Raw genomic sequence first — 18,590 nt, forward strand, 5'->3', positions numbered from 1 at the left:
GAAGCTCAAAGAGATTCAATAACTCACCAAGGTTGCAGAGATGATTCTGCCTGACCACAGAGCCCAAGCATTTAACCCTCTCTCCCGGCCTTCTCTGGGTCTTTGACTCACCAGATAGAAGAGGCATCTATTTCCACCTCTGAATGCCTGACTCACTCCTTTGGGGTGGAGGAGGTGTTTTGTCTCTACGAAACAGACCCTACCTACCCTGGCCCACCCCAGTGTAGGAGATGGCCCTCAAATGTTCCATGAGCTGGACAGACAATTGGCTGCCATGGATGAGATGGAAAGGGCTCTTGGGCCTTCCCCGCAGAAGCCTCAGCCTGGCTGAGCTCCTCCCTCCACTAGCAAGACCTCCAGAAACCAAGTTACACAGTGTGGTCCGCTCTACTGGGTAAGTTTAGCACAGAAAAGAAGAGATTCTGCTGGGTGACAGTACCCATCTTCAGATCTCTGAAGAGGCATCAAGTGGAAGAAGGGGTGGAGCTAGGACCAGCAGGGAAAATCCACAAGCAGGCAGTCTTCAACCCAGTAAAAGGATAAATTTTGAAAACAGCAGGCTGCCCTTCAGGTAGTGAGACCTCCATCTCTGAGAGTGCTCAAACAGACTGGCTGTCCCTCACCGGATGGTGCCACAGAGGGGACTCCTGCCATCTCTCAGAGGTTAGGCATCTCACCTCGGGGCAGAGGTGGCAGGGATTAGAGGTTCTACCAGTCAGGATCCCAGCAGGAAATCAATGGGACCTTAGACTGGGTAGTGTGAGAAATGATTAATGAAGGACTAGTTACAAAACTGGTCAGGGTTTAGGAAAAGTAGTAGAGGATGGTGCAGTGTCCCCGGCTGGGAACAAGGAGAGCCACCACCCACCTGCCCACCAGGACCAGGGGAAGGAGCTGATATCAGAAGCCAGAGAGAGAACAGTAGGGAGAGCTCTCCCCACTCCCAACCCAGGAGCTGTAACCTTCCAAAGTGACCTGCAGCTAACTTACAGTGACCCAGCAAATAGATTTGAGAAGCCAAATACCCAGACTGGCTCTCCTCTCTTCCTCCAGTTTCCTGCCTGTGACTACCATTGGCAGAACCAGCCAGAACCCAGAGGGCAAAGGAGCTCATCAACACAGTCTATACAAGTCAAAGGGCAGGAAGTGGAGAGAAGGATGGTGGGGTGGGGGGTTGCAAACAGAAGCTGTTGTGCACAGAGCCCTTCTGCACTGAGACCCACCCCCCTAAGCGGCCAACCACCCTCTCCTCAAACTATCTGTTGGACCCCCTAACCTAGCCACTGCTAGAAAACCAGTTTTTGTCCAACACAAGATTGTTCTGTACCAGCACATCCCCTGCCTTAGCCTAGAAAATTCCTCTGGCTTTTCAGAGAAGCTTCCCGTTCTACTTCTCTCCAATGTTATTTCCTTGGCATGCCTCCCATCATTTGCAAAGATTAAAAGACATAAGCTTCTTTTATTGCAATGTACTTTCCCTGCCCTATGATGCATGCTATCCACAGCTCCCCATCTCCTTCCACAGAGCTCCCAAGTCCTTTCTGCTCATGTAGAAAACGCCCATAGGTAAACCTCATCTTATGCCATAGCCATGCTCCTGAAAAGTTCTGTGAGATTCAGGCTTCTGCAGGTTGAACTCTGCTTTGCCACAGATTCCACGTGGTCTTTTCATGTTAAACTGCCTGGGTTTCAGCTTGGCCCCTTTAACAAGGGCTCCTAACATAGTGTATGTAGTATCTTCCCCTTTCTTTGTGCATTCTCTCTCCCTTTCTCTCTCTCTCTCTCTCTTTCTGTTTCTCCCTCTCTCTGTGTCTCTCTCGCGCGCGCACTCGCTCGCTTTGAATCTGGTGTTGACGTTGTATGTACACACAAATCCCTTACTTCACTAGGGGCCCACGCTCACTGAAGGAACTCCAGGTGGAATCGTTGGATGCTGAGAATAAGAGGATGTGAACAGCTCTGTCCACCACCAGTCTGGGTTATTGTCAGGACCGGCTTCCTGGGTGCGAGGCCAGTGCAGCCATCGAGGGCCCCGAACTCAGAAGACCCCACACTTGGTTTAATGTTCGGCTGGTGCTGTATTGACATTCTTAATAATTTTTTAATATCAATTTTATCTTAAAATTTCTAATACATTGAAACACTCTATATCCACAAGCACCAAATTCTTCTTTCTCCCCACCTCCATCCCCTGGTAATCTCTAATCTTCCTGTCACTACAAATTCGTATTTCTAGATATTTCATAGAAGTGAAATCATGCGGTATTTGTCCTCATGCCTTTCTCATTTCCTTTAGCATAATATTTTCAAGGTTCATCCATGCCACAGCATATCTCAGAACTTCATTCTCCTTTTTTTTCACATGGGCAGGCACCGGGAAATGAACCTGGGTCTCCAGCATGGCAGTAAGAACTCTGCCTGCTGAGCCACCATGGCCCACCCAACTTCATTCATTTTTCTGCCAAATTTTTTTCTTTTCTTTTTTTTGTTTTTTGCATAGGCAGGCACCATGAATCGAACCTGGGTCCCAGGTCTCTGGCATGGCAGGCAAGAACTCTGCCCACTGAGCCACCATGGCTCGCCCTTCATTCATTTTTAATGGCCAAATAATATTCCATTAAATGTGCGTACTACATTGTGTTTATCCATTCATCCGTTGATGGATACTTGGGTTGCTTCTAGCTTTGGGCTGCTGTGAATTACAGTGCTATGAACATTGGTTTACAAGAATTTTGAGTCCAAATTTCAATTTCTTTTGGCATATACTTTAGAGTGGAAAAGCCAGGTCATATGATATTTCTATATTTAACTTTTTGGCCCTGCCATACTGCTTTCCACAGTGGCTGCATCATTTTACGTTCCCATCTTAATCGTTTTTTAACAAGTGACCTTAAATTTTCATTTTGCACTGGGGACCCACAGTTATCCTACTGTTTCTGCTGGGGCCTATTATTGTATGTGCAGCCCATTTGCCTCTCAGCAGATGAGACCTCAGCCTGTCTAAATAAGGACAGATCCTGCAATCAGAGAGAAAAGCTGTGTTTCCCAGTGTCCAGCCAGAATCTGGACACACTCACAGCTGGTCATATGGCAGAGAACAGCAGACCCAAGCAGAGAACCCTCCTGTACCCGTTTCCTTCATTCACCAAATCCTTATTGAGCTCTGCTCTCCTCCAGGCCCTGGGCTAGGGGCTTTTGGAGATGGGAAAATGAAAAGGCATTCCCTTCCCCCAGCCCCCATTCGGAACCCCAGGCGCCATGAACCAGCGCGTCTGCTCACACCAAATAAGCCACTCGCCTAGTGGGGCAGACAGAGAGCCAGGCCAAATGTCAGGAGACCTGGCTTCTCGCCCACTGCCTTGTTCTTTTTTTATTTTTTTTTATTTTTTATTTTTTATTTTTTTATTAATTAACGGAAAAAAAGAAATTAACCCAACATTTAGAAATCATACCATTCTACATATGCAATCAGTAATTCTTAACATCATCACATAGATGCATGCATGATCATTGTTTCTTAGTACATTTGCATCGGTTTAGAAGAACTAGCAACACAACCGAAAAAGATATAGAATGTTAGTATAGAGAAAAAAAATAAAAGTAATAATAGTAAGAACAAAACAAAACAAAACAAAACAAAACAAAAAACTATAGCTTGGATGCAGCTTCATTCAGTGTTTTAACATGATTACTTTACAATTAGGTATTATTGTGCTGTCCATTTTTGAGTTTTTGTATCTAGTCCTGTTGCACAGTCTGTATCCCATCAGCTCCAATTACCCATTATCTTACCCTGTTTCTAACTCCTGCTGAACTCTGTTACCAATGACATATTCCAAGTTTATTCTCGAATGTCGATTCACATCATTGGGACCATACAGTATTTGTCTTTTAGTTTTTGGCTAGACTCACTCAGCATAATGTTCTCTAGGTCCATCCATGTTGTTACATGCTTCATAAGTTTATCCTGTCTTAAAGCTGCATAATATTCCATCGTATGTATATACCACAGTTTGTTTAGCCACTCGTCTGTTGATGGACATTTTGGCTGTTTCCATCTCTTTGCAATTGTAAATAACGCTACTATAAACATTGGTGTGCAAATGTCCGTTTGAGTTTTTGCCCTTAATTCCTTTGAGTAGATTCCCAGCAATGGTATTGCTGGGTCGTATGGCAATTCTATATTCAGCTTTTTGAGGAACCGCCAAACTGCCTTCCACAGTGGTTGCACCATTTGACATTCCCACCAACAGTGAATAAGTGTGCCTCTTTCTCCGCATCCTCTCCAGCACTTGTCATTTTCTGTTTTGTTGATAATGGCCATTCTGGTGGGTGTGAGATGATATCTCATTGTGGTTTTGATTTGCATTTCTCTAATGGCCAGGGACATTGAGCATCTCTTCATGTGACTTTTGGCCATTTGTATTTCCTCCTCTGAGAGGTGTCTATTCAAGTCTTTTTCCCATTTTGTAATTGGGTTGGCTGTCTTTTTGTTGTTGAGTTGAACAATCTCTTTATAAATTCTGGACACTAGACCTTTATCTGATATGTCGTTTCCAAATATTGTTTCCCATTATGTAGGCTGTCTTTCTACTTTCTTGATGAAGTTCTTTAATGCACAAAAGTGTTTAATTTTGAGGAGTTCCCATTTATTTATTTCCTTCTTCAGTGCTCTTGCTTTAGGTTTAAGGTCCATAAAACTGCCTCCAATTGTAAGATTCATAAGATATCTCCCTACATTTTCCTCTAACTGTTTTATGGTCTTAGACCTAATGTTTAGATCTTTGATCCATTTTGAGTTAACTTTTGTGTAGGGTGTGAGATATGGGTCTTCTTTCATTCTTTTGCATATGGATATCCAGTTCTCTAGGCACCATTTATTGAAGAGACTGTTCTGTCCCAGGTGAGTTGGCTTGACTGCCTTATCAAAGATCAAATGTCCATAGATGAGAGGGTCTATATCTGCGCACTCTATTCGATTCCATTGGTCGATATATCTATCTTTATGCCAATACCATGCTGTTTTGACCACTGTGGCTTCATAATATGCCTTAAAGTCAGGCAGTACAAGACCTCCAGCTTCGTTTTTTTTCCTCAAGATGTTTTTAGCAATTCGGGGCACCCTGCCCTTCCAGATAAATTTGCTTGTTGGTTTTTCTATTTCTGAAAAATAAGTTGTTGGGATTTTGATTGGTATTGCATTGAATCTGTAAATCAATTTAGGTAGGATTGACATCTTAACTATATTTAGTCTTCCAATCCATGAACACAGTATGCCCTTCCATCTATTTAGGTCTTCTGTGATTTCTTTTAGCAGTTTTTTGTAGTTTTCTTTATATAGGTTTTTTGTCTCTTTAGTTAAATTTATTCCTAGGTATTTTATTCTTTTAGTTGCAATTGTAAATGGGATTCGTTTCTTGATTTCCCCCTCCGCTTGTTCATTGCTAGTGTATAGAAATGCTACAGATTTTTGAATGTTGATCTTGTAACCTGCTACTTTGCTGTTTATTATGCTCATTTATTAGCTCTAGTAGTTTTGTTGTGGATTTTTCCGGGTTTTCAACGTATAGTATCATATCGTCTGCAAACAGTGATAGTTTTACTTCTTCCTTTCCAATTTTGATGCCTTGTATTTCTTTTTCTTGTCTAATTGCTCTGGCTAGAACCTCCAACACAATGTTGAATAATGGTGGTGATAGTGGACATCCTTGTCTTGTTCCTGATCTTAGGGGGAAAGTTTTCTATTTTTCCCCATTGAGGATGATGTTAACTGTGGGTTTTTCATATATTCCCTCTATCATTTTAGGGAAGTTCCCTTGTATTCCTATCCTTTGAAGTGTTTTCAACAGGAAAGGATATTGAATCTTGTCAAATGCCTTCTCTGCATCAATTGAGATGATCATGTGATTTTTCTGCTTTGATTTGTTGATATGGTGTGTTACATTAATTGATTTTCTTATGTTGAACCATCCTTGCATACCTGGGATGAATCCTACTTGGTCATGATGTATAATTCTTTTAATGTGTTGTTGGATACGATTTGCTAGAATTTTATTGAGGATTTTTGCATCTATATTCATTAGAGAGATTGGTCTGTAGTTTTCTTTTTTTGTAATATCTTTGCCTGGTTTTGGTATGAGGGTGATGTTGGCTTCATAGAATGAATTAGGTAGTTTTCCCTCCACTTCGATTTTTTTTGAAGCGTTTGAGGAGAGTTGGTACTAATTCTTTCTGGAATGTTTGATAGAATTCACATGTGAAGCCGTCTGGTCCTGGACTTTTCTTTTTAGGAAGCTTTTGAATGACTAATTCAATTTCTTTACTTGTGATTGGTTTGTTGAGGTCATCTATGTCTTCTTGAGTCAAAGTTGGTTGTTCATGTCTTTCCAGGAACCCGTCCATTTCCTCTAAATTGTTGTACTTATTAGCGTAAAGTTGTTCATAGTATCCTGTTATTACCTCCTTTATTTCTGTGAGGTCAGTGTTTATGTCTCCTCTTCCATTTCTGATCTTATTTATTTGCATCCTCTCTCTTCTTCTTTTTGTCAATCTTGATAAGGGCCCAACAATCTTATTGATTTTCTCATAGAACCAACTTCTGGCCTTATTGATTTTCTCTATTGTTTTCATGTTTTCAATTTCATTTATTTCTGCTCTAATCTTTGTTATTTCTTTCCTTTTGCTTGCTTTGGGATTAGTTTGCTGTTCTTTCTCCAGTTCTTCCAAGTGGACAGTTAATTCCTGCATTTTTGCCTTTTCTTCTTTTCTGATATAGGCATTTAGGGCAATAAATTTCCCTCAGCACTGCCTTTGCTGCGTCCCATAAGTTTTGATATGTTGTGTTTTCATTTTCATTCGCCTCGAGGTATTTGCTAATTTCTCTAGCAATTTCTTCTTTGACCCACTCGTTGTTTAGGAGTGTGTTGTTGAGCCTCCAAGTATTTGTGAATTTTCTGGCACTCCGCCTATTATTGATTTCCAACTTCATTCCTTTATGATCCGAGAAAGTGTTGTGTATGATTTCAATCTTTTTAAATTTGTTAAGACTTGCTTTGTGACCCAGCATATGGTCTATCTTTGAGAATGATCCATGAGCACTTGAGAAAAAGGTGTATCCTGCTGTTGTGGGATGTAATGTCCTATAAATGTCTGTTAAGTCTAGCTCATTTATAGTAATATTCAGATTCTCTATTTCTTTATTGATCCTCTGTCTAGATGTTCTGTCCATTGATGAGAGTGGTGAATTGAAGTCTCCAACTATTATGGTATATGAGTCTATTTCCCTTTTCAGTGTTTGCAGTGTATCCCTCATGTATTTTGGGGCATTCTGGTTCGTTGCGTAAATATTTATGATTGTTATGTCTTCTTGTTTAATTGTTCCTTTTATTAGTATATAGTGTCCTTCTTTGTCTCTTTTAACTGTTTTACATTTGAAGTCTAATTTGTTGGATATTAGTATAGCCACTCCTGCTATTTTCTGGTTGTTATTTGCATGAAATATCTTTTCCCAACCTTTCGCTTTCAACCTATGTTTATCTTTGGGTCTAAGATGTGTTTCCTGTAGACAGCATATAGAAGGATCCTGTTTTTTAATCCATTCTGCCAATCTATGTCTTTTGATTGGGGAATTCAGTCCATTAACATTTAGTGTTATTACTGTTTGGATAATATTTTCCTCTAAGATTTTGCCTTTTGTATTATATATATCATATCTGATTTTCCTTCTTTCTACACTCTTCTCCATACCTCTCTGTTCTGTCTTTTTGTATCTGACTCTAGTGCTCCCTTTAGTATTTCTTGCAGAGCTGGTCTCTTGGTCACAAATTCTCTCAGTGACTTTTTGTCTGAGAATGTTTTAATTTCTCCCTCATTTTTGAAGGATAATTTTGCTGGATATAGGAGTCTTGGTTGGCAGTTTTTCTCTTTTAGTAATTTAAATATATCATCCCACTGTCTTCTAGCTTCCATGGTTTCTGCTGAGAAATCTACACATAGTCTTATTGGATTTCCCTTGTATGTGATGGATTGCTTCTCTCTTGCTGCTTTCAAGATCCTCTCTTTCTCTTTGACCTCTGACATTCTAACTAGTAAGTGTCTTGGAGAACGCCTATTTGTGTCTAATCTCTTTGGGGTGCACTGCACTTCTTGGATCTGTAATTTTAGGTCTTTCTTAAGAGTTGGGAAATTTTCAGTGATAATTTCTTCCATTAGTTTTTCTCCTCCTTTTCCCTTCTCTTCTCCTTCTGGGACACCCACAACACGTGTATTTGTGCGGTTCATATTGTCCTTGAGTTCCCTGATACCCTGTTCAAATTTTTCCATTCTTTTCCCGATAGTTTCTGTTTCTTTTTGGAATTCAGATGTTCCGTCCTCCAAATCACTAATTCTATCTTCTGTCTCTTTAAATCTATCATTGTAGGTATCCATTGTTTTTTCCATCTTTTCTACTTTATCCTTCACTTCCATAAGTTCTGTGATTTGTTTTTTCCGTTTTTCTATTTCTTTTTTATGTTCAGCCCATGTCTTCTTCATGTCCTTCCTCAATTTATCGCTTTCATTTTTGAAGAGGTTTTCCATTTCTGTTCGTATATTCAGCATTAGTTGTCTCCGCTCTTGTATCTCATTTGAACTATTGGTTTGTTCCTTTGACTGGGCCATATTCTCAATCTTCTGAGCGTGGACCGTTATCTTCTGCTGCTGGCGTCTGGGCATTTAGTCAGATTTCCCTGGGTGTCGGACCCAACAAGGTTGTAAGATTTTTCTGTGATATCTCTGGGTTCTGTTTTTCTTATCCTGCCCAGTAGGTGGCGCTCGTGGCATACGTTTGTCTCACGTGTTTGGAAGGGATCCCCCCGGTCACCGATCTCCACGGCCTGGGGATTTCCGATCCAATTCTCTCCGTTGGTTCAGGGGGCCGCGTGTGGTGGGGGCGTCAGCCGCCGCGGCTTGAGGGGACCCTGTGGCTGGTTGCCGGCCACAGCGGGCCCGGGGAATTAGCCACCGGACCAGGAAGCCGCCCGCGGGGTAGGGCCACCGCGGCTTGGGTAGCCCTCTGATCCGAGACTCGTAGCCGGACCAGGAAGCCGCCCGCAAAAGAGGGGCGCCGGCCGCCTCGGCTTGGGAAACTTGCCTCTCTGAGACTCTCAGCCGGCCCGGGAAGGAGGGAGGGAGGAGCTCTGGCCACCACAGCTGCCGCTGCTCGGGAAATCGCGCCCCGCTCAGGGATCTCACCGCAGCCGAGTCTCGCAGTCAGACTAGCCAGTCCAGACTGGGGTACGCTGTGTGTCCATTCCCTGCCGTGGCCCTGGGAGCTGTTCTGCACTGTTTCAGTTCACCTAGTAGTTGCTTTGGAGGAAGAACTAAGACGCACGTACCTTACTAAGCTGCCATCTTGGCCCCCCCAGCAGCCTTTTTTCCACTGCCTTGTTCTTGATTTGCTGTGTGGTCTTGGGCAAGTCACCCCTCTCCCTGGACTAGATGGCTATTTGCCCAAATGTGGTCAGCCTTAGATCATCTATATCAGAATCTCAGGAAAGGCAGATGCCTGGGCTCTACCCCAAAGTGACCAAATCAGAATTTCTGCAGTGGCTCCCAGGAGCCCTCATTTTACAATCCCATCTGATTAGTCTGGCCTTGAGCAGTTCCCACTAATCTAGGAGCACCTGGTCAGTCTTCTTTGCCCATTACTCACACCATTTCTGCCAAAAAGGCTTCATTTTTCATTTCTCCGTGTGTTACTGGCTATACATTTTCTTAAGCTCAGTTATATAGCAGTTTCAACGAGCTCTAGAAAACAAATTTTGGCATCTCCCCCGTTCCCTTCCACAGTCCAGGGAACACACTTTCAGTTCATCCAGGCACAGGACAGCTCTATAATCCCAGTATCACTCCACATTCGCTCTATTTCCCCATCCAAGCCTGTTCTTTGGCTCCTTATTCTCTCCTCAACCTCTCTCTTGGGAAAGCTTTAGAAAGCATGGCTGCCGAAAGCTGTCTACTCAACCCCCTCTTCTATCAGTTCTCCCTCCCTCTCCTGCAGTCCGCCTCCCTGCTCTAAAAGTGAGTCAGAAAGGGAGACCTAGTAAACGCTGATGCAATGCCTGGGGTAGATTCTCGAACAATTTTGAGCACGAGCATATAGGATGAGCCAGGGTCTGCCATCCCACCACCCCATTCCCCCACCACCTCCCCCTGCTGAGGGCCATTTCCCTGCCAAAGGGAACAAGGGGGAAAGTGTCTCATCTACCGGCTCACCTCCTGCACCTCTGGGAGGCTGGCAGCCTGGCCTACAGGCAAGCCCTCTATTGCTGTTTCCACTGCTGCACCATCGTGTTTTCCTCCCCTGACATCCTCACCCTCAGTGTATAGCCCAGGAGAGCAGCTAGTAGATAAAATAAAGGCATTTGACCTCTTAATCTCATTCTGTAGATCTGAAGAGTGAGGCAGGGAGTTGGCCTAACTGAGCTCGATTAGTGTCCTAATGCTGCTGTAACAGGTTACTACAAGCTTAGTAGCTTAAAACAACACAAAATGTATTATCTTATAGTTCTGGGATTTCAGAGTCCCAAATGGGTTTTACAGGCTGAATTCAGTGTCAGCAGGGCTGTGTTCCTTTCTGGAGGCTTTGGGGGAAAATCCTTTCTCTTGCCTTTCCCAGCTTCTAGAAGCCATCCACAGTCCTTGGCCCATTTCCCTTCTGCAGCAGCATAGCATCTTCCACCCTTTCTCTGATCCTAACCCTCTCCCTCCCTCTTATAAGGACTCCTGCGATTATGTTAGGCCCATCCAAAAACGATAGGGTAATCTTACCATTTCACGATCTTTAACTTAATCACATCTGCAAAGTCCCTTTTGCCAGGGAAGGTAATCACAGGTGCCAGGGACAAGGTCGTGGACACCTATGGGGTGGGGCAGTCTGCCTGCCTATGACATGACCTCTCTAGGGTCCCTGTGAGCTTTTCAATGCCAGGACTCCTTGAGCATACTTTGTTGCTGACCCATGACTCTGTCTATCTTTGTTCTTGCAGAGGAAACAACATTTGAAGCAGGAGTAAAAGTTCAGATTCACAGTCAGTCGGAGCCACCTTTCATCCAGGAGCTGGGCTTTGGGGTAGCTCCTGGGTTCCAGACCTTTGTGGCCACACAGGAGCAGAGGGTAAGTTCCCTGGGCTTCCTCACTGAGTGGTCCTCAGCATGCCCAGCCGCCTGCAGGCGTGAGAAGAAGCTGGGCTCTCCCTCCCAGCAGGCTCCGTGTTCTCCCAGGAGGCTGGAGCAGGGCTGGGCTTGGTAAAAAGGCTTACTCTCAAATTGGAAAACAAAGTCAGCTAACCTCCATAACCCAGTTCTCCTGTTCCACCTCTCAGTTCTTAAAATTGGTGTAAGAGAAAGCTAGCTTATTTTCTTTTACACTGAAGGGTATTTTTTTTTTCCAGAATACGTGTTGCAGTAGCCTTTCTATACAATTTGATTCCTTCAAAGGGGAGGGCAGGGGAGAATGCTAAGGGAAACTGCTAACTAATGCCTGATGTGTTTCAAACATTATTTGTCTGAAATAGTCTGAAGCAGCCTGCTCAGAGACAAGGGAGGGGTGTCACTCTACCATAATAGATTTTAAGCGGTGAGAATGCCCTTGGATGGGTTTCTGGACACCCTCTTTGATTTAGTACACCCAGGGGAAGGGACCCCAGCCAGCCAGCCAGGACGGCTGCAGTCAGCTCTGCTAGCCGAGGAATGAGAATGGGTGCAGCCTTACCTCGCGCACATGGGTGCTACATTTCAAAAGGCAGAACGCCTCAAAGCAGAACTGTAGAGGGACACACAGACTACTGTTTCTTTCTGTTGTTTGCTGCATATTTGTCTTCTGGTTTGAGAACATGAGAAGGCTTTTGCTTGGAATCCAAGCTGGAAAGCATAGGACTTTGAAGCAGTCCTAAACCCATCGTAGTTGGTTCTGGGTGGCTTCAGATGAAGAATTAATTCAAGGAGTATAGGAGGCACTGCTCTAGGGTAAGAAAGGGAGACTCTGGGAAAACCCTGAAGAAGTATCAGGAAAATGACACACGTAATTTATGAGCTCAGCTTGTCTTTAGAGTCTGGCTTGCGTGTTATCTTTAATCCAGTCGTAGCCACAGTTGTTCAGCCATTTTATAAAAGTGATATCCTGCCTTAAAGACTGGTTACAAATCTGTAAGAGAGCTGCAGTTTTGAATCTCTGGGAAAGCATGATGGTGCAGATCTCATGACCCGGGCCTTGCACCTGTAGTGCCCGGGTCACCACTAAAAAGCAAAGATCAGCCTCAAACTGCAGCAGCAGCGGATGGGGACCCCAGAGCCCGAGGTAGGTGGTGGGAGCTGAAATGTGGTGCCCACTGGTATGCAAGGTGAGAAGCAAGTGGTGCATCCAGAAAAATGCACCTTATAGAACAAAGAAAGAGGGATGAAGCAGACAAGGAAGGAGGCAAAGTTCAAGGTTAAAACTTTGAGCTGGGAGGAGTGAGAACACGGACCAGCGGATCAAAACAGGAAGACGATGGGCAACTGGGGTGAGCCCAGAGCCCAGGCTATTAGTCTTCTGTGTACTCCCTTCTGCGTGCTATGTGCTGGGTGCTGGGTGCTGGGTGCTGTGTGTGTAAACCCCCTTCCTTTCAAAGGCCAGGCACAGGTCGGACTAATAGCATGCACGTGAATTCATTGACTACCTAAAGATGACATATTGCTAGTTGTCCAAGGCAAATCTAACACTGTGGTTTGTTGAATGCACCTATGACCACTATATGAATTGCTTATCTGCGTCAGCATCTCTCTGTGTGTGTCTGCATTGCTGTTAGCATGCAAAGTGAACACTGGTCATTGAAACCCAAAGCATAACTTTTCACCACTAGCAGAGGGTAGAGAGAAAGAAGTTCTGTGTAGGTTTATAAAAAGTTTACATACAGCTATGAGAGATAGGCTTATCCAGCCCCACTCACCCTCCTTCTGTGATACTGAATTTTGGGGCTGGATGGGGTGCCAGAGCAGATGACTTCCAAGAACCCTTACATCTCTCCTTCTCTTCCCACTATGAAACCCAGGGACTGCCCTGGCGAGCAGAGTGCCAGAACAGAATATATTCCCAGTGTCTAAAAACAAATTTGTTGTTTGCTTTGAAGTCTATTCTCAGAAAAATCATCCTCATCATACCAATATTACTGTGGTTATTATAACAAATAAGATATTTGTTAAACATCTTACAGTCTTCAAAGCATCTCCACATCATCTCATTTCATCATTTCATGCATGTTAATGAGGAAATACAAAAACGCATCCCAGAGCGAAATCTAATAAGACATTATGTTCACTGTATATAAAAGAGCATGTTCTTAGAAATATTAGGTTGGGAATAACCCAAATATCCACAGTGAGGGAATCATAAATGACTTTTTTTCTGGGTTTTCCACATGTTTGAGAATGTGGCTTTGTTTTATTTATTCATTCAGCAAATATTATTGAACACCTACTATAAAAAAAATAAATAAAAATAAATAAATGTATAAAAAAATACAGTGGTAAACAAAGCATACCCAGTTTCTGCCCTTATAGGGTCTATAGATTAGTGGTTTCTTTAACAAAGAAGTAAATAATGTTAAATCAAACATAATTTGGGGATTGACCCCATATGTGTGCTATCGATCTGCAATTAGTGCTAATCCATCAGCCTGACCCTGGTCCTCCAACACTTCATTGATTATAAGATGCATTTTTTTTTCACCTTTTCAAATTTCTAAAATCCGGATTTGATTTACAGTCAATGACAACTTACAATCTTCCTTGGTGGTAAATAAAATCACAGTGCATCTTCAATCAGTGGCTATCAGTGGAACCTCATGGCTACATTGTGCTCGCTCCAGGACTCTGCTGCTTCAGCTCAAAGCTCAAGGAAACCTTACCAGGAGGTCAGGGTGACAAGACCACGGGGAGCAGAAGGTCCTTTCCTAGAAAGTTGGTGTGACTCACACTAAAAAAATTGGTTCCTTAGTAAGAGCCCTAAGTAGAACTAGTGACTCAGAGGAATCCTTTGTAAATTGGGCAGTCCTTTCTGCATTGTAGAAATCAAGGCATACACTTCGTTTAACATATTTTCTAATTTTTATTTTGAAAGCCTTAAGAACATCATAGTGGGCTGTAACCCAGACCAAGGAGAGATTTTTTTTATACTCCGCATTTGCCCTAAAACCCATTTGAGCCAAGGTATGTCCCTGTCTTCCTGGACAACCTGAGAAATGCCCCAGGTGCCCCTGTACCATCTCAGGACCACGGCCATCAGAGACAAGCAGAGGGGTAATGCTCAGGAAGCAGAAATAAAACCCTGGAGGGTTAAAACAGTAAGAACAGGGACCACTAATTGAGCCAGGCACTGTGCTGTGGCAAATATCTTAACTTGCATTATTTTCATTTAATCGCCACAACAACCTGGCAAGGGACATGTTGCTATCTCCTCTTTCCAGATGATAAAACCGCACAGTTAAGTAACTTACTCAAGGTTGCATAGCTAGAGGAGTAGCAGGGCTCAGTTATGAACCCAAATCCACCAGGTTCCTAAGCCCATGTTCTTTCTACTCCACCACACTGCCTGGTTACAATTCAGGGAAGCTCTCTGGGGAAAGTACACTGCAAGCCAATCCAGGGAGGGATCGGCCGGTGGACATTTCCTTTTCCTGCCATAAATCCAAAGAAACAAGCCTGACTGTTGTAGAAAGAAAACAGGCTGGGAGCCCAGAGGTCTGATCCTGACTGTGCCATGGAACTTTGGACAGGTAGCTCCCCTCACTGGGCCTCGATTTTCCCAACTGGAGAATGAAAGGACTGGCAAGATGGCCCCAGAGGGCCTCCAGCATTAACAGCCTGGGAGTCCAGCCTGTGTTCACTCAAGGTATCACCTGGAAGTTTGGCCCCACCATGGTTTTTCACCTGCTCCCTGCTCCACCAGCTGCTGATTCCTTCCTGCACGCCGGCTGGCTTGGGATGCTGTCATGGAATATTATGACAAGGATGTGTGAGATAAACTCACCCACCCCCAGCCCTAAGAGGCAGAAACTGGTGTCCTGCTAGTGGGACAGATAACAGCCCTAAAACATGAGAAATAAGAGAGGCTCTGGGACACTTCCTCACCCCGCATACATAGAGAGACATTTCTACCCTTCTTAAAATCTTTAAATTCTGGAGCTTCCTCTGATTTGCAAAAGTCCAGACCCCGTAGAATGGTTTTCAAGGCCCCTGGGCTCTGCCCCCTCCAGCTTCATCTCCTGACTGTAACTGGCCAACATGTACCCTACATTCCAGTGACGGCGAGCCATTGCCCAAACACTCCATGCTCTTTGCTGCCTGTCTCTGAACATGCACCCACTGTTCCCTCTGCCTAAAATCCCACCCCTGCCCAAACCCCCACTAATATCTGCCCTGAGGACCTTCCTTCTCCCTGAGGCTGCTGAGTCCAGCTGTGAAGGATCATGAGATCCATATACTGTGGATTTCGGGACCCAAACTCAAAAACCCTGATCAAATGAAAAAGCTCATGAAAGAGGTCGGAGCTACAGATAAAGTTCTGTAAGTCATCTGTGAAGAATAGAATAGATGGAAGAGATGAGAGGGACAGGGCAGACTCTGAAGTGCTGGGAGAATCAAAAGGGTGAGTGATTCTTTGTGAAAGTGTAAAGCTGGCTGTCCATGTGTTCAGATTATGACACCAAAGAGTCTCCAACTTGGGCATCACCAGTCACATTTTGCCCCTTTTTAAGGTGATTGCTAATCCTGGTGGGACCCCTAGGCATGATTTGATATCAGAGGCTTGCATCAAATCCCATCCCATCCCCAAGAAGCCCAGTGGTGATTCTTGTTTCCTGGTTGTTTATGCATGCACTCATCAATACTCAACCACCTTGCCTGTACTTCTTTAGGGGCCTGAAAATGAGTAGAGAGATTCTGGTGGTCAGTTGGTACCAGTCTCATTGTTCAGAAAATTCTCTAGAAAACACGGTCATATGCTTAGATTTGAGGGTCTCAGAAATGCCTTGGAGAGCCAGATGTGTTCTATTTTTACCGAGAACCCCTTAGTATGCCAGTTTGAGCCATTCTACAGCTTTGCTTCCCCCACATTAGCAACATCCAGAGTGCCACAAGAATGCTCAGATTCATACCACACCTTGCATCTAGCCGCTGCCCACTAGCCTGCTTGGTGATGTAAACAAAAGAAAACATGAAAATTCAGGCCCTGTCAGCCCCAAATAAGGCACTGGCAGGATGTCTGGCACCAATTGGCTCATTCAGAAGCCTAAGCCTTTGCCTTTGGCATAGCTTGGCCATATTTCCAACATTTGGAGGGAATCCCACAGTGGCTTACAACAAGAAACCATAACCCCCACTCACCCTGCAAATACAAAGGCCCAGCTAGTGGTTGGAATGCCCCCTGCCTACTTTCGACAGCTCCTTTCAAGCTTACAAATACAACTTCCTAAGTCCCTTTCCAAAGAAAAGACTCATTTGTCAATCTGACAGCCAGATCCATAGTCTTTAATATCTGTGTTTTACAGGCTGCATTAGAAATGGAGGCTTGCCCAGTTGTTTTTTCCAAGGCAGGGGAGGGAATTTATTGTACATGAATTCAGCAATTTCCAAACAGCCAAAGCTGGAGCCACATAAATATGGCAGCAACCAATACCATTCCACTGGAGCATTGGGGTGGCACCAGAATGCCAAACAGTCTCCTGTGTGGCCATTCCCATCATAATTAACAGAGCGCATTGTTTCCTGTAAGTAGACTGAAAATAATAATCAATTAAGCACCTCCTAGCTTAGCTACTTAATCACTTGTTGCCTGTCGGCCTCTAAAGTAGAAATATCTTCCATCTCCAGATGGTTTTGCCAATAATCAGGCTCTCACCATTTTATCCTACACAATAAGAGCTTGTTTTCCCAAAGTGGAGGTGGTGGCAGTGGGGAGGGAGGAGAAATGAGAAGAGCTCTAACAAGGCTCGTTGATTACCCGGGATCATGTAGGCACCATGCTAGGCTCTGGTGCGGGAATTCACAATGAGTCCACATAAAAAACATGCTCGTCTTAAGAGGGTGTTCTAGTTTGCCAGCTGCCAGAATGCAATATACCAGAAATGGAATGGCTTTTAAAGGGGGAATTTAACAAGTTGCTAGTTCACAGTTTTAAGGCCGATAAAATGTCCCACTTATAAGTCTATAGAAATGTCCAATCACAGGCATCCAGGGAAAGATACCTTGGTTCAAGAAGGCTGATGAAGTTCAGGGTCTCTCTCTCAAGTGAGATGGTGCATGGTGAACACAGTCACAGTTTCTCTTTTGGCTGAAAAGGCACATGGCAAGCAAGGTGTCGTCTGCTAGCTTTCTCTCCTGGCTTCCTGTTTCATGAGGCTTCCTGGGAGGCATTTTCCCTCTTCATCTCCAAAGGTCGCTGGCTGGTGGACTCTGCTTCTCGTGGCTATGTCGTTCTGCTCTGCTCTCTCTGAGTCTCTCATTCTCCAAAATGTTTCCTCTTTTATAGGACTTCAGAAACTAATCAAGACCCACCCAAATGGGTGGAGACACACCTTTACATAATCCAGTTTAACAACCACTCTTAATTAAATCACATCTCCAGGGAGATGATCTGATTACAGTTTCAAACGTACAATACTGAATAGGAATTAAAAGAAACGGCTGCCTTTACAAAATGGGATTAGGATTAAAACATGGTTTTTCTAGGGTCCATACATCATTTCAAATCAGCACAGAGGGGATAAAAAAACACTCTTTATCCTCCATCTCCCTCTATTTAGCAGCCTCTTCCTTTCCTTCCCTTCCTAATCCAGAGTCTCCAAAGAGTTCTCTAGCCTTGCTTGTCTCTACTGCCTCACCTCCCTTTCACTTCCCAGCCCTCTTCGGTCTGGATTCCATCCCTCACACTCCAGCAAAACTTATTCATCCAAGTCACCCATGAAACCTTTGTGGCTAAATCCAGGGGGCAGCCCTCAGCTCCTGGCTGTTCAGCAGCATATGGAGTATTGGCCACGCCCAACCTGAAACATTCTTCCCCACTCTTATCTGTTTTTCACCTCACCCCTCTGCCCTCTTGGTCATCTTCATATGCAGTTCTTTCTCTGCTCACCCCTTAAAAATTGAACACTCTAGAATACGATTTTTCACCTCACCCATTCTACAGTTTCCTTGAAGGAGCTCACCTTTTCTTATGACTCGCAGCCCAGACCTCTCTTCTGAACTCCAGATGCAGTGGTCCAGGAACTACTAACCCCCCTCCCCTCCCACCTTGGGGTCCCACGGGTATCTCAACACAGCTGTTTAAACTGAACTTGCCCTCTTCCCTTACACCCCCAGCTGCACCTCCAAATTGCACCTCAGATTGCACCTAGATTCCCCAACCTTGTAAACTACCTGAGTAAAAATCCCCATTTGTTAGACATGGTTCTTAGCTCTGGCTACGTAATGCTGCAAACAGTTATTCCCAGGCATCATAAGAGCTCTCTCCTCCTTCCCTCTGCCACCAACACCCTGCCCACTTTTTCTTTACCTAACTCCTATTTGTCATTTGA

General features: G+C 44.1%; 1 protein-coding gene across 1 annotated transcript in view; it reads left to right on the forward strand.

The window, feature by feature from the left end:
• LOC143687832 (acid-sensing ion channel 2-like) overlaps positions 1-18,590 on the forward strand; it is a 269,367-nt gene that overhangs the window by 188,594 nt on the left and 62,183 nt on the right. The window contains exon 3 of the mRNA XM_077165195.1: positions 11,028-11,155. Coding sequence (XP_077021310.1) covers positions 11,028-11,155 — 128 coding nt within the window. The remainder of the gene's footprint in view (positions 1-11,027; positions 11,156-18,590) is intronic.

Source organism: Tamandua tetradactyla, chromosome 6 (genome assembly GCF_023851605.1).
Source record: "Tamandua tetradactyla isolate mTamTet1 chromosome 6, mTamTet1.pri, whole genome shotgun sequence".
NCBI classification, from domain to species: Eukaryota; Metazoa; Chordata; class Mammalia; order Pilosa; family Myrmecophagidae; genus Tamandua; species Tamandua tetradactyla.